The sequence below is a fragment of the Lepisma saccharinum genome, chromosome 16 (genome assembly GCF_977018435.1).
Source record: "Lepisma saccharinum chromosome 16, izLepSacc3.1, whole genome shotgun sequence".
Lineage (NCBI taxonomy): Eukaryota > Metazoa > Arthropoda > Insecta > Zygentoma > Lepismatidae > Lepisma > Lepisma saccharinum.
In genome coordinates this window covers 18638679-18662408 of record NC_139244.1, presented here as the reverse complement: position 1 = coordinate 18662408, position 23730 = coordinate 18638679, and the positions used below count along the sequence as shown (strand labels likewise).

At 36.9% G+C, this 23730-nt stretch overlaps 1 protein-coding gene across 2 annotated transcripts; it reads right to left on the bottom strand.

The window, feature by feature from the left end:
- Positions 1-83: 83 nt before the first annotated feature.
- On the bottom strand, positions 84-23707 carry LOC146000307 (uncharacterized). Of its 2 annotated transcripts, none has more exons than XM_083137812.1 (7): positions 23546-23707; positions 18316-18401; positions 14866-15123; positions 11570-11752; positions 6722-8017; positions 5045-5218; positions 84-3551 (listed from the first exon to the last, which is right to left on the bottom strand). In XM_083137812.1, exons 2-7 carry the CDS (start codon positions 18386-18388, stop codon positions 3361-3363), a joined length of 2175 nt encoding a protein of 724 aa, XP_082993938.1. In that variant the 5' UTR covers positions 18389-18401; positions 23546-23707; the 3' UTR covers positions 84-3360. The 2 variants fall into 2 exon arrangements, with proteins under 2 accessions (XP_082993938.1, XP_082993939.1); XM_083137813.1 differs by having other exon boundaries at positions 11570-11737.
- Positions 23708-23730: the final 23 nt, after the last annotated feature.

Here is a 23730-nt window from a genome sequence, read left to right as displayed (position 1 = left end):
TTTTATTTTTCATAGCTATTATTATAACTATTAACTATTATTATTATCATGAATAATAAAAATATAATAAAAATGGTACTAATTGTTATGTTTTTGATTATTCATGTGTAACAGATGGCAGAACAAGTCTAGGTAAAAGGAATAGCACTTGTTGAGAACAAAATTAAATGCAGAACGAAGTTGCAAAGTGTGGCCGGCAGATGTCAGAATACTTAGAAGTTAAGTCCAAGCTCAACATCATGTTACGTCAATACTGCTTTGGTGCAAAGTTCAAAACGTACATGTATGCCCATACTACAGCTGGCCAGGTCATCAGGCGAAGAAAATGTATATGTCTGTACTGCTCAATGGGCTAATGTTGCTAATTTTTAGCATTAGGTTAACTGCAACAGGAGAGGTGGTAGAGTTTACCACGAGGGACTGAGGAAAAGTAAGTTGTGTCTTTAATAAATCAAATTAAATTACAATGATATGAACGGATGGTAACCCGATGAAATGCAGATAGTTTCAGCAAAAGTAACCTAAATACTGATCACTCAATACTTTCTCTTTTGGGGGGAAGGGGGGGGGGAGTGAATCTGTGGAACAGAGCTCAAATACAAAGAATTCTGCAATTGAAAAACAAGAGACTTGATTTACCAGTGGTTGCAGAATTTGTAACGTCAATAGGGTTGACAGAATAGCCTATCATTCACACAAAACTAAATGCCATCCTTTCAAAGCTAAGGTCTACCCTGCAGTTTGTATCTTGGTGACACATGACCAGTGTATCAAGTCCCATCATCTGGATATCTAGACCGAAACACGGCACTTCTTTTCAAGTAGCTCTTCGATTAAAATCAGGATGCCTGGGGTTGCTAACGAGAATTGAACATGGTACTGCTCATACCGAAGGCAAGAGTACTAACCACTCAGCTACAAAAATAAAATAAATGTTTACTTTTGTTTGAAGTTTAATTATAATTTGAATATTACCTTTTGAAAAATTTATTAGTACTCTATACAGCGGACCAACTTTTAAAAAAGTACTTTCTCCATTTCATCCTTAAAACTTTCTTTATTCACAGGATATACCACAGAAACAAGTTTATTAACAAATATGTCATCACTATTAAGGTTCAACGTGACATTTTTTGCTAATTATATACATTAACAACCGTAAATGGCTAATCAGAAAATGCAGTGCTCATGTAAGGCACTTGGCACCCAAAGGTGGAATCTAATGTTATGTACAAAAATGTTACAAAATAAATAATCTCCTTCAAATTATAATTGTCTTCTTCATTTCTTTCCAGTAAGTTACCACAGATACAGTTAATCACAATTTCTCTCCTCTGGATCGATTTTGCATAGTCATATTTGTTTTATGTTCAGTTTCTCATTACAAAATTGTCAGTCCTGACCAGACTGAAGTATATTATCCAATACCAAAGGTCATTTATCCTTTTTTATAAAACACTTCTACACAGCACACAGCATAGGTATTATCACTGTCATCTTTCCAATTATTTTCCATGTGAAATTATTCCAACATGCACATATGGGGAAAGTAACTGAAGCAATGAATATAATACTGGGTACCATTGTACACTAAAAATTAAAACTACATGCAAGCAAAATGAAGTAGAAACTTATAGCATTGTTTTCTCTGGAAAGAAAGAAACAGGTTTGAAAATTACATACAAACAGTACTGGTATTTACAATAGAGCAAGTTTGATGTAAAAAGAGTTCACCTGGAAATACTAATGTTACATTGAAAAAATACACGTGATGGTCAAGTACAAATATAAAGTTATGTATATTGAAATTATAGTGATATTTTTATTGCATGTGCTCAGTGTGAAGTTTATAAAACACTAATAGCCTTAGGGTAAAAACACAGTGAAGCACATCCTTCATCGCACGTCGCCAGAAACTCGCAGGGACAAGTTTCTGGTAATTCAAAACCATGGAGTTAAATGGGGAAAAACATAGTGGACCCCGCTCATCGCGAGAGGTTCCCAAGCGTTTGATCTTGGGTCTCTTGTTTCAAGTGGAAGGTCCTGTGATTGGTCCACTCAAGGTCACTTCTCCCCTTCGTGGAAGACACCCTCCTCTTTTCGTGATCAACGGAAAGAATGGGGAACAGTTTGAGTGGGAGAGGCTTGTTCGAGGTGCCTGTCCGACATCTGGTTCATTCATTATATCCTGACATTTTTATGGCTTGACCGGGCTCCGTTTGATTAGCAAGGGTCCTTGTGCCCCACTGTGTTTTTGCCCTTAGGCTCGACTGGACCATTGACCGACCCTACAGCAACTGTTTTTGAATTTTCATCTCCTCTCAAAAACCGTTATGATATTCCAAATTCTCAAAAATTACAACTGCTTAGTTTGCTTCCACTGTTGTCTAGCCTCAATAGTTTCGTAACTATGTAAGTCTATACAATTGTTGATAATACAACAGCAAAAGGAAGCAACGCGAGGATTCTCGTGAATGCTTTAGAAGCAATTCTAAGCAGATGTAATTTCTCAGAATTTAGAATATCATAACAGTTTTTCAAGAGAGGAAAATTGAAAAACAGCTGCTCTGGCATCGGTCCAAGGTCCAGCCGAGCCTTAAAGTTAATATCTTACGTTGATGTCTATGAAAAGTGAATTCCAATCTTTATCACCCGTGAGCGAAAAATTATCTACAATGATGTAAAATTGTGATTCTAGTCAGAAAGTCATGTTGCAGTGTAAAGGCTACAACAAGTTAGTCTGGTCTGCAAAAAAGTTAGTATCAAAACAACTTCCATTTGGAAAAGTGCATTACAGATAATTTTGAGTGACTGGAAATAAATTTAGATCCACTTTTAACAACACTGTAAGGTTTTGTCTTAATGTTTGGACACAGAATACCGAGCAGGGAAGGGGAATCGAAATTACATGCAAGCATTATTGTAATTTCTTTCACTCTATGGCACATCCTGCAGAAAACTGGGTACAAATGAATAGAAAAATAAGGATTCTATATGTAGCTACATATTTGTCTGTGTGTAGTAGGTGTGTATAGTAAAAAAAAAACTTAAGAAATTGTAATACAACTACAGGCAGAAGAAAAAGATTTAAAAAAAAAACTATATATTCGATGGAAAACTACCCCCAAAACCCAGTCCAATTCCACACTACATTCACTGGTCGGAAAACAATTATGCAAGTTCAGACTTTATTAGCACCATATTAATTGTGAGCACATTCCCAGTGACAGCGGCATTATGGCTGTAGAATGTGATGGTCGCAAGTAGGCAAATTCATGGCAAAAAAATATACTCTGCAATATCACGATTCAACAGAGCTACACTTAGTTCATTTCCTCTTTTTATTCAGCTTTGTTGGGCCTATCTACTGTTCAGTCGTAAATTCTTTGAGCTTTGGAAATTACTAGACAGTCTACGGGAACCATTATTTTGCACCAAGAACTTATTGCTTAATGAACCTTTCTTCTTTTCCTCGAGCTTCTTCTTGGCTTTCAAACGCTTCTGTTCAATCTCTTCTGGTGTGCATTTCAAACTTTCCGTGCCAGATTCACCTGCAAAAGTACGACAAAGTGTTAATAGTTCAAATGAATACAACTGTAATAACAATTCACATAATACTGAGGAAAAAAAAAGATCCTTGCAAACTGATTCCAGAAATGATTCTTAGGAATCAAACTCAAAACCTATTCTTATTTTTATTACAAAAAATAATGCATATACTGCTAAGTCAGCCATTCCTTGCACAGAGGGTTGTAAGATTAGTGACAATGTTATAATACTGAGAGTATACAAAAGTCTTGAAGCCAATTCTTTATTAAATTTAATATTACATGTTTACTGTACTAATGTATTCTTGTTTGTGGAATAAAAGATGCAGTAATACAATAAATACAAGAAAGCAAATTACTAACTTTATCTGCGAGACTTACATTCAATGGTCTATTAATTTTTGATGGCCTCTGCCACCATACGCAAGGAAACTTGTTGCTTCATTGCTAACCTGTCTGTGCATAAACTGGATTTGAAATAAAAATAAACAAACAATAAAAGTGACCAGAGCATGATACTGATCACATTACCTCTACAAATTGCCAAGATTGTGGATGTAGATAGAAAAACCGAACTTGTAAAACTTCCAGCAATTTTATTGACAAATCTATACAAAAATCAATATGTCTACGTTATCTGATACCAAATTGCATCTCTAAATGAAGCGCATATAATTTGCAATTTAAGAAGTTATATCCAGGTCTTAAGCCATTCCTTCATACAATTAGTGATTTTGTTCCAATTAGGTACTGCTGGAACACTTTAGATTAGGAACGGGGCAGATTAATCGGTACTCTATTGGTATCAGCTGATATAGGCATATCAGTGTATCGGTTTATTGGTAAAATTACCGATTATTTTACCAATCCGATATATATCTATAAATATCTTATAATTTAGTGCAAAATTCTGCCATTTTGTTATATTTTTTATGCGAAATGTCCATGCCCTACTTTCTAAAAAAAGTCAAAGTCCGAGACTGCAACTTTTTTTGCTCTACAATCACCTCGAAACACACATTTATTAAGGAGGCCAATGAATCATTCAGGTTCTTCAAGGACCATTTGGAATTTTATACGGATCGGTAGAATATCGGTTATTGGTATCAGTAAATATATATTGATATTTTATTGGTACAGTGGAACCTCGATATTACGTTTCTCAGGGGACCAAGCTGAAATAACTTAAAATGCGGGAATATGTAAAATTGAGGAAAATTTTATAACATTTTGCTATGTTGGGAACATCAAGATTGAATGTACGTATAATGCAGGAAAATGTAAAATATGGGAACGCAAAAACAGGGTTCCACTGACCACTGTATTGGCCAAAATTTCATGTCGGTCCATCTCTACTTTAGATATATGCAACAAACTGGTGTGACAAACTTTGTTGCAATTGTAGCCAAAAGTGGCACAAAAGCAACATAAAATAAACTAATTCCATCAATCAATCAATCAATTCAACATGCGACAAACTGACTAAAGTGTTCTACCTGGAACTTCAGCAGGTGGTGCAGATGCCTTGCCAACAAGATGATCTTGAGATCCACCCAAAACTGTCTCCTTGGTACAGTTGCTGTTAGCTTTCCTCAAAGCATCTTTACCCACGGTCTTCAAAGCATTTTGATTTTTCGAAAATGCTGCACCTGTTGCTACACTTGTTATTCCTTAGAAAAAAAAGTAATAAAAATTAAATACAGTCAATAAAAATACTGGCAGAATGAATATATGTTAGTTGGTCTCAATTTAAGATTACATTAAACCATAACTGGCTCAGAAAAGTTATAAATGTTGAAATTATTACACTGGAAATCTTAGAAATACTCTCTCTCAACTTTTTTATAAACCTGTCAATATTTGGACTTCTTATATTTGGCTGTTTTCTCACATTGGGCTCCAAATAAATAAGGTTAAACTGCTATATATCTGGTGTACGCCTACAAAAGAGGTCATAATTTACAGTAGTGAGACTTGACTTTGAGTATCGTGGAACTACAGGCAAAAGAGCTTGCGCAGATCTACGACTCCTGTGTGGAGGGGAGAGGAGTGGAGCATGCTTCCTCACGACCCTTGTTGAACCGATGAAGGGAAAGTTCCGTCAAGGCTTTTGGCCCAAGGTTGTTTTCCTTTTGGGCTCTCCATAGAATTAGAGACAAAATGTGGGGAAACATAACTGAAATAATATATTCTGAAATAGGCTAGTGCAAAGATGCAGGTTAACATTTCATTTCATCATATGCAACAATATACCACTTAGTAACAGTCTTGAACGTTTAATGATTTTTACAAGGTTTATAGGAGCAATTGGAAGTTTTGTGGAATACTGGAAATTATTGTGAAAGTAAATTGAAACCCTTAAGAAAGTAATCAGTGCACTTTAGAGGTTTGCAAAGTATTATTTAGCAGAGCAAATATGACGCAAAAAAAATATCATGCTTCCCAACAAACAGCCATGAGTCATTCACTGTCATCTTGGACGCAGACTATTGCTGCATTTTCATGCGAGGCTTAAAGGGGTGTTGTGTTTGATTACATACCACGTGACCAGTTGTTGAAACATCTAGGAACATTATTTTAATGCTTAGAGCCATAAACCTGACCCGCCTAACCTAATAACAAAAGTATTTATGGATGTTAATTTAACATTAAGAATCCTAAACCTGACTTGCTTAATCTAACAACGAAAGCATGTCGAAGGCAGATAACACCATTGCATATTAAGTACATGGCAGCAGCAGTCCATATCCAAAACAATGGTCAACAAATGGCTGCTTGCAAACAAATATGCATAAAGGAGTTCATGGAAGGGAAATAATCACAGAAAGTAATCACTAAACAAATGAAATAAGTGTTAACAGTCATACATAGAAATCATCAAGCCATGTTAAAATGCATATGCACTATGATTAGTTAAGAATTAAACAATTAGAACTTGGGCCTAGCACTTCTTACTAAAATAAACCATATGTATTTCAAATTTATACAATATATTTCACGATGGAGAATTGGCAATTACGTCTAAACCACATACCCATATTTCAAATCATGTAATAATAATAATAAATAAAACTTAACAATAACTAAATGATTTAATTCAAACTGGATCACTTCATATGAACTGGGGTATATTAAAACAAAACTGCAGTATTGCTACTAAAAGCTCTACTCACTTGAACTTCTTGGTGAAAGGAGTGCATCTGATGAGTGATGTTTCCTCCAAAGGGTGGTGTTCTTACTTTCCTTCAAGCTTGTTTCAACACCAGCTTGGCTGAGAAGTTCTTCATCCTCTTCAGCAAACGTCTGGAGAACGGCATCGAAGGAATCATCACCGAGAAGACCCTTAATAGATGTGTTCATTCTTGGGGACTTCGCATTCTTGGATGCAGAACTTTTCGCCGCAGACCTGTTGAGATTTGCACACATACTCAGCGTCTTTTCGCTGTTCACTACCACAGATTTCTTTGCCGTAAATGCTCCAAATTTCCCGGTTGGCTGTCTGTCTGAGACGGAACTCGTGTCTGGAACTGGTTCTGCCTTTGAAGAAACACTAGATCGTTTCACATTAGCTGCTAACTTTCTAGTGTCATTTGCAGAATTTGTCTCTCTCTTGACCTTATCCACTTCTGTTACGCTGCTTCTACACGGCACGGCTAACTTATTATGACACTCTTTCTTAATTTTCTCCAAACCTACCCCGAATATTGTTGGAGAGTCATCTTCTTTCTTTATTTCTTCCACACCAACCACAAACATCATTGGAGAGTCACTCTCTTTCTTAATACTTTCCACACCTACCCCAAACATTGTTGGAGAGCCATGCTCTTTCTTAATTCTTTCCACATTGAACATTGATTTAGAGGTTTCTTGTTTTGAATCTGTAGAACTTCCTCCGACGATAACTTCCGAGGAATTTATCTCAGCGTTCTTCTTCGAAGATGAAAACAATCGTGATGCTAAACACGACCTTTTCTTTCTGACAGACGTTGGTGTACTAGCAATTACTGCACATTTGTTGTTGTTATATTCAGGACTTCCACACAAACCACTATTAATGCTTTTCAGTAATTTTGGTGACTTGAAAGTGTTGGAGACAGGATCAAACAGTTTCTCTTCTACTTCCTGAGTGCACTTCAAGAAACAGTCATTGAGTTCATCGTCACCTTCATCCAGATAATTTAACAAATCATCCTCGTTGTCATCAGCAAACATTTGCTGTGCATCGTGGAAGCCATATTGATCACTATTCACTGATGTCCTTTTGCTGTCTGCCAATTCATTCGGGAGTAAGCTGTCATCTTGTGACACAGGGTTTACACTGGATCTTGATTTCACTACTGCACGATCTTGTGCAGTACTACAGTGTTCACTTGGATGCTTTTGCTCTGTTCTGGAAGAACAATTTTCAGGAAGATTTCCATTTGCCGCACAGGTTCCAGCAGAACTATTTTCAGAAGATGACGATTTCTCTGCAATATGGAGACACGATAGTGAGAAAAGTGAAAAGACACAAAACACTATACAGTATGAAAATAAAATGCCATAAAGACCATTGATGTTTTCTCATTGGCAAAGGGAAAAGGTAAAATAATAATTTTAAAAACCCTCACTAATATAGTGAAACCTCGATTTTACATTTTTCAGGGGACCAAGGTGAAAGCGTAAAATCGAGAAAAATTTGAAATCATTTCGTTATATTGGGCTCATGAAAATTGAATGTATAATGCTCGAAAATGTAAAACCAGGGAAGGTTCTGGCAGGGACTCATTCATTTCTTTTTTACCCTAGTGATGAGAGGATAACATTGCACTGATAGCTGTTTGAAGCCTTTTATTTTCATTGTGTGTGGCTGTTCTATGCTATGTCCTGATTTTAATACAGGTAACACTAGGGATGTGACGAAGCTGAAAATTTACCGATGCCGATGTACTCACCGATAATTTTTGGAACCGATACCGATGCCGATATTTAACCGATTCCGATACATAAGATTATCAAACAGAAATGGGATGTTATTTTCAGCATGACAAAAATAAATTTGCTATGTACATTTCTATTGCATATCATATGTACATGCATATATATTCTCAAGAGATGCGAATGTACATTTGCACCTACAAAATGTTATGTGAACCTTTAAGAAGAACATGGATTCTCAAGAGATTAAACATTAGTACTCAGGCAGTTCTTTGAAATGCAAAATGAATTCCTGTTCTGCCAGATTCAACTTCAGAAACACGAGATTTGGAAGCACTTCAGGAAGTAACCTACTTCTCTTATCTCAAATCTGTTCAGCAACACTGAACACTCAATCACTGAATACTGATGCAGCAGGTATGCCCAAGTATTTTCTCAGGACTTGCTTCAGGTTTGAATATCCAATACAACAGCAGATCCTGGTTTAGCAATGTACTGTTTTATTTCCGATTTATAGTTAGGTTTATCCTCTGAATGAGTTTGCAATAATTTTATTACAAAAACTCTACAATAATGACGAATCATAACCAAATTTTCAATAAATCTTACAAAACTAGAATATAAAAGTTATTAGAAGGTAAAACTCTATTATAATCTGTACCGGTTTAAATATCGGACTTTTGCCGATTCCGATACCGATGCCGATGTGTCAATTTCGGCCGATTTTCATACATCTGTAATCGACTTCGGCACATCCCTAGGTAACACCAAAGTTAAACAATCTGGAGCTAAATAATTATTACAGTGTAAATTTTTGCATTTACCTGATTTACCTCCTTATAGTTAAACACAGGCCAAAATCTTGTATCGGCCCATCCCTACTTATTAGCAGGGAATGGATTAATAGAGGCTGAAATTAGTTATATTTTGTATTATCTCTGTGCATCATGGCACATAGACGTGAAAATATAAGGTTGTATTTTCCATATTTGTACATATATTAGGTTTTGGCTCATATTTTAGTTATTTTTACATATTGCTTCCATATTTCAGAACATTTCTCAACATATACTCCATATTTGCACAATAACTATATGTAACACTAAAAGAGTTGAGTGAATTTCTTGCAAATAACTGACAAAGTCCGAAGTGACAAACAAACGAAAGTTTATGACCTTTCTTATACCCTCCAATTGCGTTATTATTTCTTGTTATCCGAACAATAATGTCCCACTCCCCCAATTTTTTGCAATGATTTTGTGGCACACGTATGGGATTTGCTTCTGGTTTCACTTCAAGACAGTCACGTTAGAAGTTGCAATGCTGAGAATGTATTATATGTAGATCGTGTATTTTGGTGAAAATAAGTAAGTATGTATTTACATATTTAGCAAATTTTTACTACATGTAAATCCATTCCCTGCTTATTAATAACCTAGAATCAAGTATAAATTTAAGTTCTCAAGACAAAATTTGCACAAGTGTCAGACTAGAATTAATTACATGATTAATGACACACTCTAACAAAAAAAAAACATGGCAAGTTAACTATTATGAGACTATTCAAATGTATTAACTAACAAAAAAAAAACCTGATAGCTTGTTCTGTATTTCAAACCATAGTCATAGTCATGTATTGTATGGAACTATGCAGAAAATCATAGTTCCAGCTTCAAATTATATCATGATTCAAGTCATTAATTGACAGTATTTTGGGGGAAATGCACATTAATTTCTAGACTTTCAGTATGGTGTTTCATAGATGAGTAAAGAATTTTAAACATTGCATAACAATGAATACATTTCTCTTTTGTCTTCTCTTCTTAATAACGGCCATTCTGCATATAACATAGGAGTAATACAGTGTGTTTCACTTGATCTCGGTCCCTGATTTTCTCTTATAAAAATCAAACTATTGGTCATAATGTAATGCAATTTGCTACGAACTTGCCTTGGTGTATGAGAAGGATGGTGACATCACAGTGAGTGTTGGCAGTGGTCGCCATTAGCCTCAATGCACCACTGCACACGCTCTTTCTTTCCAGTTTCTTCACCAAATATTGATTGAAATACTTTGCAGGCAGTTTGCGGACCACAAACTGTGCAATAAATTGTTGCTGGCATGCCATTAAGGACTCTGTTTTCCAGTACATGCGAACGATGAACAATAAGTACCGACTCATAACTGTACAGTAATCACGAACAACTGATTGTAAGCACCAACTTTCAACAGAACCCGAACAATCACAAACCACTATCAGGTGCTTCACAACAGCATGGCCAAGAACTCAGACTGAAAGCACACATCCATACGATTGGCATTTAATGGCAGATTCACCCAGATGCTCACGACAGGACTATAGAGACCCATCTCCAATTTCGTCACCATGTCTGTAGCAAATTTCATTACATTGTGACCAATAGTTTCATTGTTATAAGCGAAAATCAAGGGCTGAGAGCAATTAAACACCCTGTACATAATAGAGGACTGTGCAATTTCCATAAATAGAAAAAACATACTTGCCATTCTGAGAAATATCATATCAGTTAAACAGTAAATATTAGGGCTGCTGATATTGATATGTGGTATCAGTGTTGGTTGGAATTTGTTCATCGATACCAGCCAATACTTTTCCAGAGAACAGTTGTCTAACAGAGTCTGTTAGATAAGAGCATATGCATAGGTGGGGTGTACGGGGCAACCTCACTTCCACATAGTACACCCTGGACTGCATTTTGCAGACTAACGAGGCTCTGGCATTTGGACTCATGCCCAGTATAATCCTCCATGGGGTTTGTGTTGTATCGTCCATATATGTTTGTGACTGTTCCATCATTCATCTCATCTTCCCAATTAGCCAAATGTGGAATTAAAATAAACTAAATCAATGTATGAATTGGTATCAACTTAGCCTTTGGAATGTGCCATAATCAGTCAAGTCAATATCAACCAAAATATAGAGAACATTATTAACATGCAAATGTATGGTTGGGACAAAACAAGAAAATTGTGGATTTCTCTTGTTACGCAGTCAAGTTACGTATTAGAAAACTGATCCTAATTTCGAAGTTATTGTTTCCTATTGTAAAGAAAATCTCATTACCTTCTTTGCATGCCTTAATCTTTTCTGTGAGGGCCAGTAGTTCTTCGCTAATTCTAGAAAAATCTGAATTATTTTGGCTTATAATTTTCCTTTTAGATGGGAATGCTCTCACTATGGGCAAAACTCTCTTTCTGTTGTTCAACTCTTCCACTTCAGTTTCCTGCAGTCCTGAAACGCAAAGAACTAGATTTGGAGTTTATTCAACATTCAAACAACCATGAAAGACCACACTCAAGTCATTATTTATATTAAAGCTTCACAAATACCAATCAAACCCATGACAGTACTGGTCCATGATTCTTTCTGGAATTCACTACTACAAGTACAAGGGTCGTTCAAGGTTGACCAAGACTTTCGTGTGTAAAATATTAATGAATCAATGTAGTGCTGCATTACTTCGGCAGGACAGACCATGATTCCTTGCGAGTAACCATGATCCTTTGCGACACATTTGGCACATGCACAGTAGTGTAAACAAAGATGGCGGAAAGCAAGTTATCCTTGTAGACCGGCAAGTAACAGTGCGTGACATAGCGCATACAGTCAATATCAGTGTTGTACATGGGGCCGTTCGGAAGAAAAGACCTGGAATGTTGTCGAAACATGTCATTCTTCTCTATGACAATGCCAGGCCACACACGGCCCATTTGACTCAAACAACACTGGCCAACTTGCACTGGGAGGTTTTACCACACAGTCCTTACAGTCCAGATTTAGCCCCAGTGATTTCCACTTATAAAGGGCTCTTAAAAGAGCATTTGGGCACGATGCACTTCCAGACAGATGAATAACTCAAGAACGCTGTCCTGCAGTGGTTACGACACCAACCTACTTCAAAGGCATCAAGGAACATCCATAACGATGGCAACAGTGTCTGGATATTCAAGGGGAATACTTTGAAAAACTGACATAGTTTGGTGCTTCTATGTATGCATATTTCCTGTCTAGAAATAAAAGTCTTGATCAACCTTGAATGACCCTTGTACTTAAATTTTCTATACTGAGTACACACACGACTGAGCTGACATGAATGTATCAGTATTGGACAATACCACAGGTGTCCTTCTTGTATATACATATTGCTTGTATTACAGAATTCTTCTTGTAGTTTACGGTTGATTCAAGCATTCAAACACATTTTTTGATGTAATGTTTCAGGAGAACACATGCTTCTTTCATCACACATTTATTTATAGTTTGACCAATCTATAATTGTAAAACTGATCAAACTACAAATAAATGTCTGATGAAGGGAATGTGTCCTACTGCATACGTTTTCTGTTTCCGCATTACAGAATAGGATAGTTTTTTTCTGATTAATTTCGAAGGCTCACTGATTTCAGTGCGGCATCTGGAACAGAGATGGTAGCACATCACTTCTTTGTCTTTTTCTGGGTGGCATTAGTTGCATGTTAACCCATCTGGCAGCGTTGGTGTGTGTTTCTTGGCTCGTGTCGTCTGCTGCACTGTCAGGTGGCATTGCCAGGTGGTGGTTGGGAGGTTGGGCCATCGGCTATGTTGTGATGCTTCGTGTGGTGTAGTTCCTGTTCTTTGAGTGGGTGAAGGGAGGTCGAGCAGGGGGACTGCATTTTTTTCTTTTGGTGGTCTGGGATTTTTTTAAGAATAGGATGCCAAGTTGGGTGTGCCTGTCCATAGTCTAGGTTCAGTGCTGGTTTTTGTTAGATGATGGCATGGTTTCTTTGATGGTGTTTTCTATAACAGAGTGGGTTCGGGGAAGTATGGATGTGGAGATGGGATGGTTTGTGCTGTGGAGTTGTTGTGAATGGTCCAATCCTGGTGTATGATAATCATGTGTTATTTTCATTGAAATGTCACATCAAGAACACAACGCTTTGCGCACATAGCAACATGCATTTGTTTTCTTTATACGCATGCCAGTAAGAACGTTGCGCCAGTCAGGCGAGAGTGCGCGAACAGTGTGGCTGCTCGGACGTTTATACAAAAGCAGCTCCGGTGTGCATTGCGATATACATATACCAGAATATTTGTTATTTGTAGTACTCGTGGTAGTGAATAAAACATGAAAAACACAAACACCTGGTGTTTCTTTTTTGGCATCTTTTACGTGTTTATCAATCTTGAACAGTGCAGATGGTTCTGCTGATGTAGCTTGGCATTGGCATGTGGCCTTGTCAATACCAGGGAAGGCAAGTTTGGGAACGTAGTATCTCTTGAAGTTGGGTAGGGCTCTCCTGATTTGGGATACAGGTTTGTGTGCCAGTCTTATGTTTGTTAAGTGGTTTGAGGGCCTTTGATAATTTGCCTGACATGGGGGGGGGGGGGGTGGTATGGGGAATATGTTCTCTTGAAATGTTAAATGTGTTTGCATCCTTGTAACAACAGTGAACTAGAGGAAGAACTCGTATTTGATTTGGAAAGTAGTAGTTCCAGTTTAGTTTAATCACCAATTTTTTCCCCGAGTCTTATTAAATTATACAAAATGTATAATTTTATTTAAACTGGGCCTACCCGATGGCACAGTGGTTACGTCATTGCCCTGAATTCAAGGAATGTAAGGTTCAGTACCCAGTGGAGGCACATAGTGATTCGGATACCACATCAAATGGTACACTGTGTAGATCCAGTTCTAATTGGCCTTTCTGTGCATAAAAGTACATTTAAAAAAAATCAGACAAACAAATTTTATTTAATCTAGTTACAACTTAGTGAGGCAAAATAACTTTGAAATTACATGCCAGCTATTTTAATACTTTGATTTTTCTGTTATGCAACTTCAAATATTTTAAAGCAAAACTCGGTAGGCTGATGCAGTATAATTGCAATGGAATACTCAGTACATTTTTTTGGTAGTATACAACAATAAGTCATACTGGAATGTTTCTTCTCACAGAGGAAATTGAAACTACTATCGGATTAAAAATTATAGATACCTGAGTTTGGACTCCAATTAAAAATTAACCAGTAGACCAACATTAAAACGAGTTACATCAAAATTCAGCTTATTCAATTCTGTGTTAATCTATGCTAACCATTTTTTTTTCAAGTAGCCTTCTATCTATAAAAAAAAAGGCCCTTTTTTTTAAAGTTTTGCAAACGATCGTTATCTTTGAAATTCTGTTTTAATCCAATAGTAGTCATCACTCATTATGGGGGGGAAAATATGTATGAAAACTTGAAATATCCTTTTTTTCCTTTCATCGAAACAATGCAAGTGAAACAGATTACATAATCTCAAAGCACTCCAGTTACATGCTATATATTGCCACACCCATTAAAAAAAATCAGATTTTCAAGCATAGTAACGTCTCACTCACCTGCCCTAACCTTTGCTTTAGCTTCATAATATTTTTTTCCTTTATTTCCCCAGTCCCACGTAACCTCTTCTTTCTCCTGGGTACAAGAAAAAAGGGGACTGTACTTCCCCACATCTACTGTTACATCTTTCTTGCTCCTTTCAGGAGTTATTTCTACTTTAGTTGACCGTGAAGCAGCATTTGTACTTAATCTCCTTGGTGTTCTATTTGCGGTATCTGCAGGCCTTTTCGGATCCTTTCGTACGGCACTGCTCTCCCCTAGAAATCAATAAAAAATTCATATGAAACATTGATGAGAATAATGCCTTTTTTACATAAAATTCAATGGTACATCAGACTTACACTAAAAGAGGGACATTAATTTAGAATTCTTCAACTTATTTAGACCTAAAAGAGATGTAACAACAAAGGAACAGAAGACATCCAAGCGGATGTCCACCATATTGAATTCAACTCAAATTTTTTAAATGGGAAACAAGGAAATCAGGAAAAAATTATGACTGCATGATTGTAACAAATGTCTAATTTTCCAGCTGTGAGAAAACAGCGCCAGAATGATCCTAATGCATCAGTGGAAGTTCTGGCACGTCCTGGTCATCGCCTGTCATTGACTGATTCTATCTCACAGAACTTTTGGAGTGATTGTTCAACTGTCACATGCAATACTGGATTTCGTTGGAGGTCTTGTTGATTAGAATCATTTGCAATGGTAGAAGAACTTCTCTCCCCAGACAGCAGTACGATCTCGATGCATTCCTCACGGGTTAGGAGCATTCTGGCACTGTTTTCTCACACAAGGAAAATGAGACATTTGTTACAATCATGAATTTGAATTTAAAATTTTGGATTCATCAGCACTTAGGGTATTTTACACCCATCATGTTATACGGGGTCCAGCCCCTTACAATAACTAAAATATTAAAACATTCTGTCCGGTTAAAAGCTGAGACTGCAAAGGGGCACTCAGCACACATAATGACAAAAAACAGGACAACACACAGAATTATACTGGCCATAGGGCCAGACGCCAGAGCCTTGTTAGACCGCAAAATGCAGTCCAGGGTGTACTATATGGAAGTGAGGGTTACAATCATGAAGTCATAACATTTTCCTGATTAAAAATAGTTTGAAAAAACCTTCACCATTGCATTCTTTAGAAATTCTAGCCTGATTTGATATAGCCTATCACATCACTCCCTTCCCATTTAAAAATGTCATGTTTAATTCAAAATGGCAGATGTCTGCTTGGGACACACCAATATGATTCCCCCTATGCCTAACATGTTTCTATCATGACAATTTGTACCCAGCCTTACTCATTTACATTTTATAGGGGGCGGTAAGGGACTTTTGAATCACCATGTATATTATGTACACAAATAGTAATAGAAATACATTGGGGAATCCGGACACATCGTGGAACCCAGACAAAGCAGAAGACCAGGAGATAGCCATCCTACCATACACCATAAACTTATCCGGAATTATCAGCTGTATTCTTGTTAAACACAACATAACAAAACATTCACATGATGATCAGGAGGCAACTTTGCAATCCCAAGGACAATTTAGGCCTTAAAACAACCAGAGTTTGCCGAATTACTTGCAAATGTGGTAAAGCATACATTGGTCAAATGGGCAGAACAATTCAACAGCAATGCAGAGAACATCAGAGTTACATCAAGAACTTCCATCCGGAGAAGTCAGGACTAGCAGAACATTCCATCAACAAGGGCCATAGAACAGAACAACACAGAAATTATCACCGAATCATCAAACTACTGGGACCACACCATCAAAGAAGCAACAGCCATTCATGGGGAAAAACACAATCTCAAGACAATATTAAGATAGACCTGAAGGATATTGGTAGCGCAGTCGAGTAAAATGACCTTGCCTAGGATAGGGATTTGAACCACTATGTGCTTCCACCAAGAATCGAACCCGGGACCCCTTGACTACAAGGCGACAGCGACGATATGATGAATTCACAAACATCCATGCCCAGGCCAGAATTCGAACCTGGGACCCCTGGCATGGTAGCACGATGTGCTAACCACTCCACCACGGAGGCCGGCGACAAGTGGAAAATATACGAGAGCTGGGGCATAAGTCATGGCAATTACACATTCTCCTCTCAAAGTTAAACAGTGGTACCACAATATGATCTTGTGTCCCAGAGAACATGACACCTGTAGTATGTGGACATGTCACTAGATGTGATGAACAGTTATCGTACAGAGGGCAGTGGTAATTCATATGCTATTCCAATGCATGAACAGCGTTCATGTATATCAAAATAGCTGTTCTTCAGGAGAGAAATGCCTTCATGCTGGTCCCGCAATCTTGGGGGAAAAAAAATAGTTGCCAACCCTCGTATGTTGCTGTGGCAATAAACTTGCAGATTTAGGAATGTAATAGTTAGGTGCAACAAACCTTTGAGAAATAATGGTTGACAAAAAGCACTGTCGTTGAGTGATGGAAGTGGTGGCCATCAAAAAATGTTCCGACTCTTCACGAAAGTCGATCTGATTTTAAGGAGCTTTGACAACAGAATTAAAAGCATGTTGCGTGCCACCAATCAAATGCAGGTTTATGCAGCATCCCATGTTGCTGGAGGGTGAATCACTGCAATTGATTGATTTGTTCTCCAGTGACATGTGTTGTTGAGGATTCGACAGGTAACAAAAAGTAAAAGGCACAATAGCCAAAACTACTATTTCCTTTCTTTGTATCTACACACCTCAACCAACAGAGACAAAAGCATGGATTGAACTTTATCTCAACCTAACTGAAAGTTTAGGAAATCTACGGTGAGGGAATGCAAATTCTTGGTCTTGATATAAAAATTGGTTTGGGGTCTTAGTTCCCAGAATTTTCTAAGCCTGTTGATTTGTGTACAAAATATTCTCTAAAAGTTCACAGATGATTTCATACACATAATAGTGAGAATACCCAAAGACCAAGAGAGAGCAACTCTGAATGTTCAACAATGTAGCAACAATATCTATCTGTATCTCACAGTTGCACAATGGCGACAATATGAATCAAGCATGATGCAATTTTCCTCATGTTCTCACTGACACATCCCAACCTCTCAAGAAATGCTCTTGCCCATTGTGCAACTATCAGATATGGCTAGGCATTGTTGTCACAGGCCTCACCACATGTAAGTATTGATGACATTCTCGTGAATTTTTTTCCAAGGGCCAGCTCGATTTTGATCCAAAATTGCTTTTTATTTCAACCTCGTATATACACAACAGCACTCACTTCACCGACAACTTTTCGTACTCCACACATCGACATGGGACCCAACTGACAATGCTAAATGCCTGATAGCAGATGCATGGTGTTATCACCTCCTCCTGACAGTGTTGCCACTTTTAAATTTACAACCCACATGAATGTATAAATTATTGGCTACAAAAAGAGGTATATAAGTCTTACCTTTTAAGTTATCCCTCCTTGGATTCTTTCGAAGGATTTCTTTCTTTCTCTGCATGCTCTTCAATGGAATCATATGGCAGAGCTTGCTGTAAGGATAACATAAATATGTAAAATGCAAGTCTAGGAGAAGCAATAATATTAGAAATTACACCAATTGACATATACTATATCAATACGGACAATACAGGGTAGCGTTTACACTTTTTGAGCATTAATAACCAGGAAATTCTTAAAGATAACTTGACTGGACTTTTTGCATTTGAAGATGCAATGCCTATGTTGAGTATGTGCAAGGGTGTGTGTAGGCATTAACAATAATAAATTGTGGTGCAACAGCCCATGAGGGTCTCGCTCCCACCTGCTGAGATATATCATCCAACCAGTTACAGGGTGAGATGTGGTCAGCAAGATGAATCCCCATTGTTGTAGGTTTTCATGACCAGGTTACGCTACTCATTCGTAGCTTCCCAATTTTCTAATGATGGTGGGTCGCCACGGGTTCCATACACAGGTCGAAATCTCAGGAGAAACGTTGTTACGCTTCCCCCAAGAAGAAGTATTTGGCCCAGTATTCCTAAAAAGATGAACTTCAAAGGCAGGAAAAAATGGCAAAAAGAGGGCTGACTACTAAAAAAGTATGCATAACCTCCTCCTTTCGAAAATCCTGAGCACACCACTGAATACATCTGATTATACAGGGTGTGGCAACATAACTTCCTTATTTCAGAACGCAATAAAACCCATGTGATGAATTAGAATTGTTTAATGTTTTTTTTTACACTGTAGGTACATATCTAAAGTTATGTTTCACACAGTTTTGAAAATCATATCAGGGAGGTGACGCCCCCCATTGTCCATACACTGAAGAAGCTGATTTCTGGCATTCTTCATGACCTAAACCAGCATATCAGCGGGAATGTTGGCAATTTCTTGACGGATGTTGTCCTTCAGGTCTTGGAGGGTCCTTGGACGGTTAACATAAACGCGGGATTTCAAAAAACTCCACAAAAAAATCGCAAGGGGCCAAATCGGGGAAGGCGCGCTGAGTTGCGATAACAGCATATCCGTTCGTAAAGTAGGCCTCGACGGCAAACGCACGCTCCTCACTGTTCCAACGCATGATGGCGACTGACCAGGACGCAAACGAAACTTTAGACTCGAGCCTGTCGAAAGAGACCACTCCCGCCTCGCTACGACCTCTACAAGCTGCATGGCGCGCATTTCAAAAAAGGAAGTTACGTTGCCGCACCCTGTACTATGTAATAGGTAAATAAAGTAATTTTGGAAAAGGTATGTTTCCTTCTGAACATACCTTGTACATACTGCTTCTCAAAAGTGAACTCAGTTTCCGAAAGTGGCAATCTAGTCATGTAAATATAAAATAGTCTGAGACAGGCAATGGCATATTTTTTTAAGGAATTGTGTCAAGAGTTTTATAAAGCATGCAGAGATTACAATTGAGTAAAACTATGCGAGTATCAATATTATAATTACTTCCCACTGCAATACTTCCAACACATCTTGCAGAGGAAAACTGTGTTTGTGTATCTCATTCCAGTATTCCTAAACTAAAAGAGACTGAGCAGTTTTACTCTCCTTTCAGTGCTCTTCTAATACATGAAAGACTAATTTATAGTGAATTCTAGAATATATTTACATGTACCATTTTACTTGTATTTATTAACAAAACAACATGACAATCTCTCTTTCAAGACTTTTGGTTAAAATTAAAAATGTTTGTAACCATAACCATAAAACCATTTTTATTTTATTTTTCAAATCAACCTTTCACCAAAGTACAACATTTTTAGTTTTTTTTTAAAAATTAAAATTTAGTAGCTATTAGTTTTCTTCCTTTCGTAGCAACAAATTGTGGAGGCAACTGTCTTTTATTTCATTTTTCAAATTACCGACATGGAACAATTTTTTTTTAAATTTAGTTCCTCGACAAGATCGAGGTTACTAAACCAATTGTTGTGCAGTTATATTATGACCAATACCAAATAAGGGTTCAGCTAATCTTTTATCCAAATCAATTGGCTTATTACTTTTCCTAGGATAAACTGCAAATTATACAAATAAAACAGTAGTCAGATTAGGAAAACACATGTGTTATTATGAATATTGTTGTATTCTAACATTATTTACACACTAAATGAATAATATAATTTAATTTACTGAATAGATTTTGAAAATAATTACATTACATAAAGTTGCAAAATCAGGTGCAATGTGCCTGACAGATCACTTTTGTGATGTCACTACATTAATTCAAGAAGATTTGAATCAAACTGACTGATACGTATTAAAACATCATCAGATAAGAGACAGCTACTCAATAGTACAAAGAGTGATGCCATCTAGGAAAGAAAGGGGGAGATAAATTGTGAGAGCTGTGCCTATTAGATTAGTTGCCCCTAACCGAAGGTTAATCTTCATAATCCGTGTGAATTATGACTTGCCTATTGCCAGTTTCCAGGTGGAGTGGTCAACATAACACGCTACAAAGCCAGAATTTCCAGGTTTAAACTCTGATCAACGCATGGATCTGTCTTTGTATTTTTTCCGGTAACAGTCCGGTATATCGGACACACATTAAAATCGGATATTTTGTGTTTCGCATGGTTCGTACTTACCAGTTGTGTATTGTGGAACATAGTTCAAGACGCAATTATGCTTTTTACATGAAAACAAACACAATTTTTCACATATAGAGTAATTTTTTTTTTATTCTTTTCTTCGCTTCCGTAACACAGAATATGGCGGGCACAACTTGACTACCGTTGTGGGTATGCAGTGTTTCTAACCTTCTTCACTGAAAAATACCTACTATCGTATTCGTCACGTGTGCAAATTGTACATTATGTATGGGTAGCTGACGGATAGCCCCACGAACCATTTCCGATAAGGTTAGGTTAGGTTTGGTTAGGCAAGGAGAGTTTAAAAAGGAGAGGGTTGGAAACAATGACAGGGGGTTACGTCATCAAACGTATGCAGCATCCAGTTCACGTAGCGAAAGCAATGGCACTTTTGCGTCGGTGAGATATTTCTCTTGAAAAATACATGATTTCCCGGTCAAGTAGATTCCACGATGAAAGAAAATACTTGCGCGAACGTTGGAAACCTTAGAGAAACTCATTTCCGTAAGTAGTTTCTTCTGTAAAAATGAAGAAATGTGTCTCCAATATACGGAACTGTTACCTTTTTTCCATCGTCTACTTCATCAGTTCATCATTAAACCATATGGGTGCAATTAACCAACAAGGTAGAAAAGCAATGCAAAATAACCAAAACAGAGAGAAAGATAATATTTATTATGGAACAAACAAAATGGCACATTCACTCCTAATTCACAGTACTGGTGACCCCATCATATCCCACAAGAAAACAATGGTCTACAGCAAAAAAGTTTTCAAAACCAAAGTAATTAGGTTTTATTAATTCGAGGATGTTGAGTACAAATATGACAAAGGAAAAATTGTTACTTGGCCCTAGTTTTACTTGCTCGTTTATTACAATGTAATTTCATCCACAAATCTGAGAGTAGGCCTATCTGTTTAAATTGTGCATCTTTATTTCGGTAACGGTTCAGATTGTTTTATGATTTCTCCTAGCACAAAGACTAATTATCGTAGAATTTTTAAAATCATTGTCACATGAAATTTGAACCTTCCTTAAAGTAATGAGCACTGTTTGGACTTGAAAAAAGTTATTTATGTTGAAAAAGCAACTTGAAAATTATCTTACGCACTTCTCATGGACAAGATATTCTCCATGGACAAGATATTCTCCGTCGACAAGCGACAGTAAATATCGTAGAAGAGTGGGAATGAATGTGAAGTAAATCGGAACCTTTGTAGAATGCATTTAGGGACTTTATGTTAATGCGAAGGGAACCAAACCTAACCTGCCTAACCTAACTAAGGAAAGAATATATTGAAGAAAACCTTAAGTAATCGCTAAAACTCCGCAGCATGTGCTAACAGACGTACATCGAAATCAAACCATGTAAAAATTGCATTTGTAGCATGATGAAATCGCAATAAAACAAAAGGAACTTTGACCTTGTTTTATGTCAATGAATGAAAGTTATCGTAGTTACCACTTCTCCCATACCATTTTCTGCAAGCCTCTTTGATGCCTAACATGACACCAAAATGTTAAGAGCACCAAATCTGACCTGTCTAACCAACCAACTAACATTTATTATTATTTTTTGAATAATAATTTATTCCTGTCACAATAAAGCTTTCACAAGTAGGTTAGGTGGGCCATGCTTGGTGTTCTACATCCCTCGTTTCTGTTATATGCATAACGTTGGTTTGCAAAAAGTGAAACCTCAAGACAATTCCTGTATTGCAAGGTTTCTCCTGTTCTCATAATAGCTAGTACATGAATTAAATGTGTTGACCAACGTATCGGATTTTTCAGCAATTTTACATATTACACACCTGTAACCACGAGCTGGAAAACGTGTGTTTTCAATAGAGCACCTATATATTTTTTTACTATGTTTTACTGCTAGGTTAGGTTAGGTGAGAATGCTGTTAGCAATTTTATATTTTTCATTTGGTCAGACCATTTATGTTTCAGTTAAATTTTACTGGTGGCAGCATTTTCACATGCTGCTTTGCTTCATGTATAGAAGGGCATCCCCTCCCCCCCCCCAAAAAATGAGAGGGATACAAGTTTTTCACTTCTAAGCTGATCATACTTTTGGATTGAATATCTGGGGCTATTGTGGTTTCCACGAAACATCAATATATTACTTTTTTAAAAGAAGGAAACCATAATTTTTGAGGGGTATAGATACTAAATTACAAATTATTCGAATATCACAGTGTGTGTGTGTATTCATATTTTCTCTGGTGTATCAAGTGTGATTGAATGTTATATTTTATGAGTACCCTAATTCTCAACTATTTTATGTATATGTATAACTACTGACGTTTTGCATGCCTATGTACTTGGTATTATGGGAATAAACCATTATTATTATTATTATTATGATAATTATTAACCTACGATCCAAGCTTTCGAAGCCAGTTAGGCTAACCACTCTGCTACACAGATCGGCGTGTCAAATTCTAAGCCTATATTACACATTCATACAAAAAACGAACAAAAATTTGTATAATTCTGTAAAGAGACAAAATACGAATGGACAAGTAAAAAAAATCACTGGAAACAAAGAAACAACAACAAAAAACAAAGTCATAAAATAACTTACCATATATATGTTACTGAATCGCTGAAAAAATATCACCTATATATGAAGCAAAACCTTTTCCTGTAGTTCCACACAAACTTTCCTTCCTACGTTTCTTTGAACAACAAATAACTACTGTTACACACGATGTCAAACATGCACAATCACAAAACTTGTTTACTATTTATAATACATACAATAACATA

What these genes read in the sequence shown, in the direction of transcription:
- LOC146000307 (XM_083137812.1), bottom strand. Translation starts at nt 18,388, where the DNA reads ATGATTCCATTGAAGAGCATGCAGAGAAAGAAAGAAATCCTTCGAAAG. An exon ending in GATTAAGGCATGCAAAGAAG is followed by an intron (nt 8,018 to 11,569) that starts GTAATGAGATTT and finishes TCCATATTGCAG; the next exon opens with AGAAATCGTCATCTTCTGAA. An exon ending in CCTTTCACCAAGAAGTTCAA is followed by an intron (nt 5,219 to 6,721) that starts GTGAGTAGAGCT and finishes TTTTTTTCTAAG; the next exon opens with GAATAACAAGTGTAGCAACA.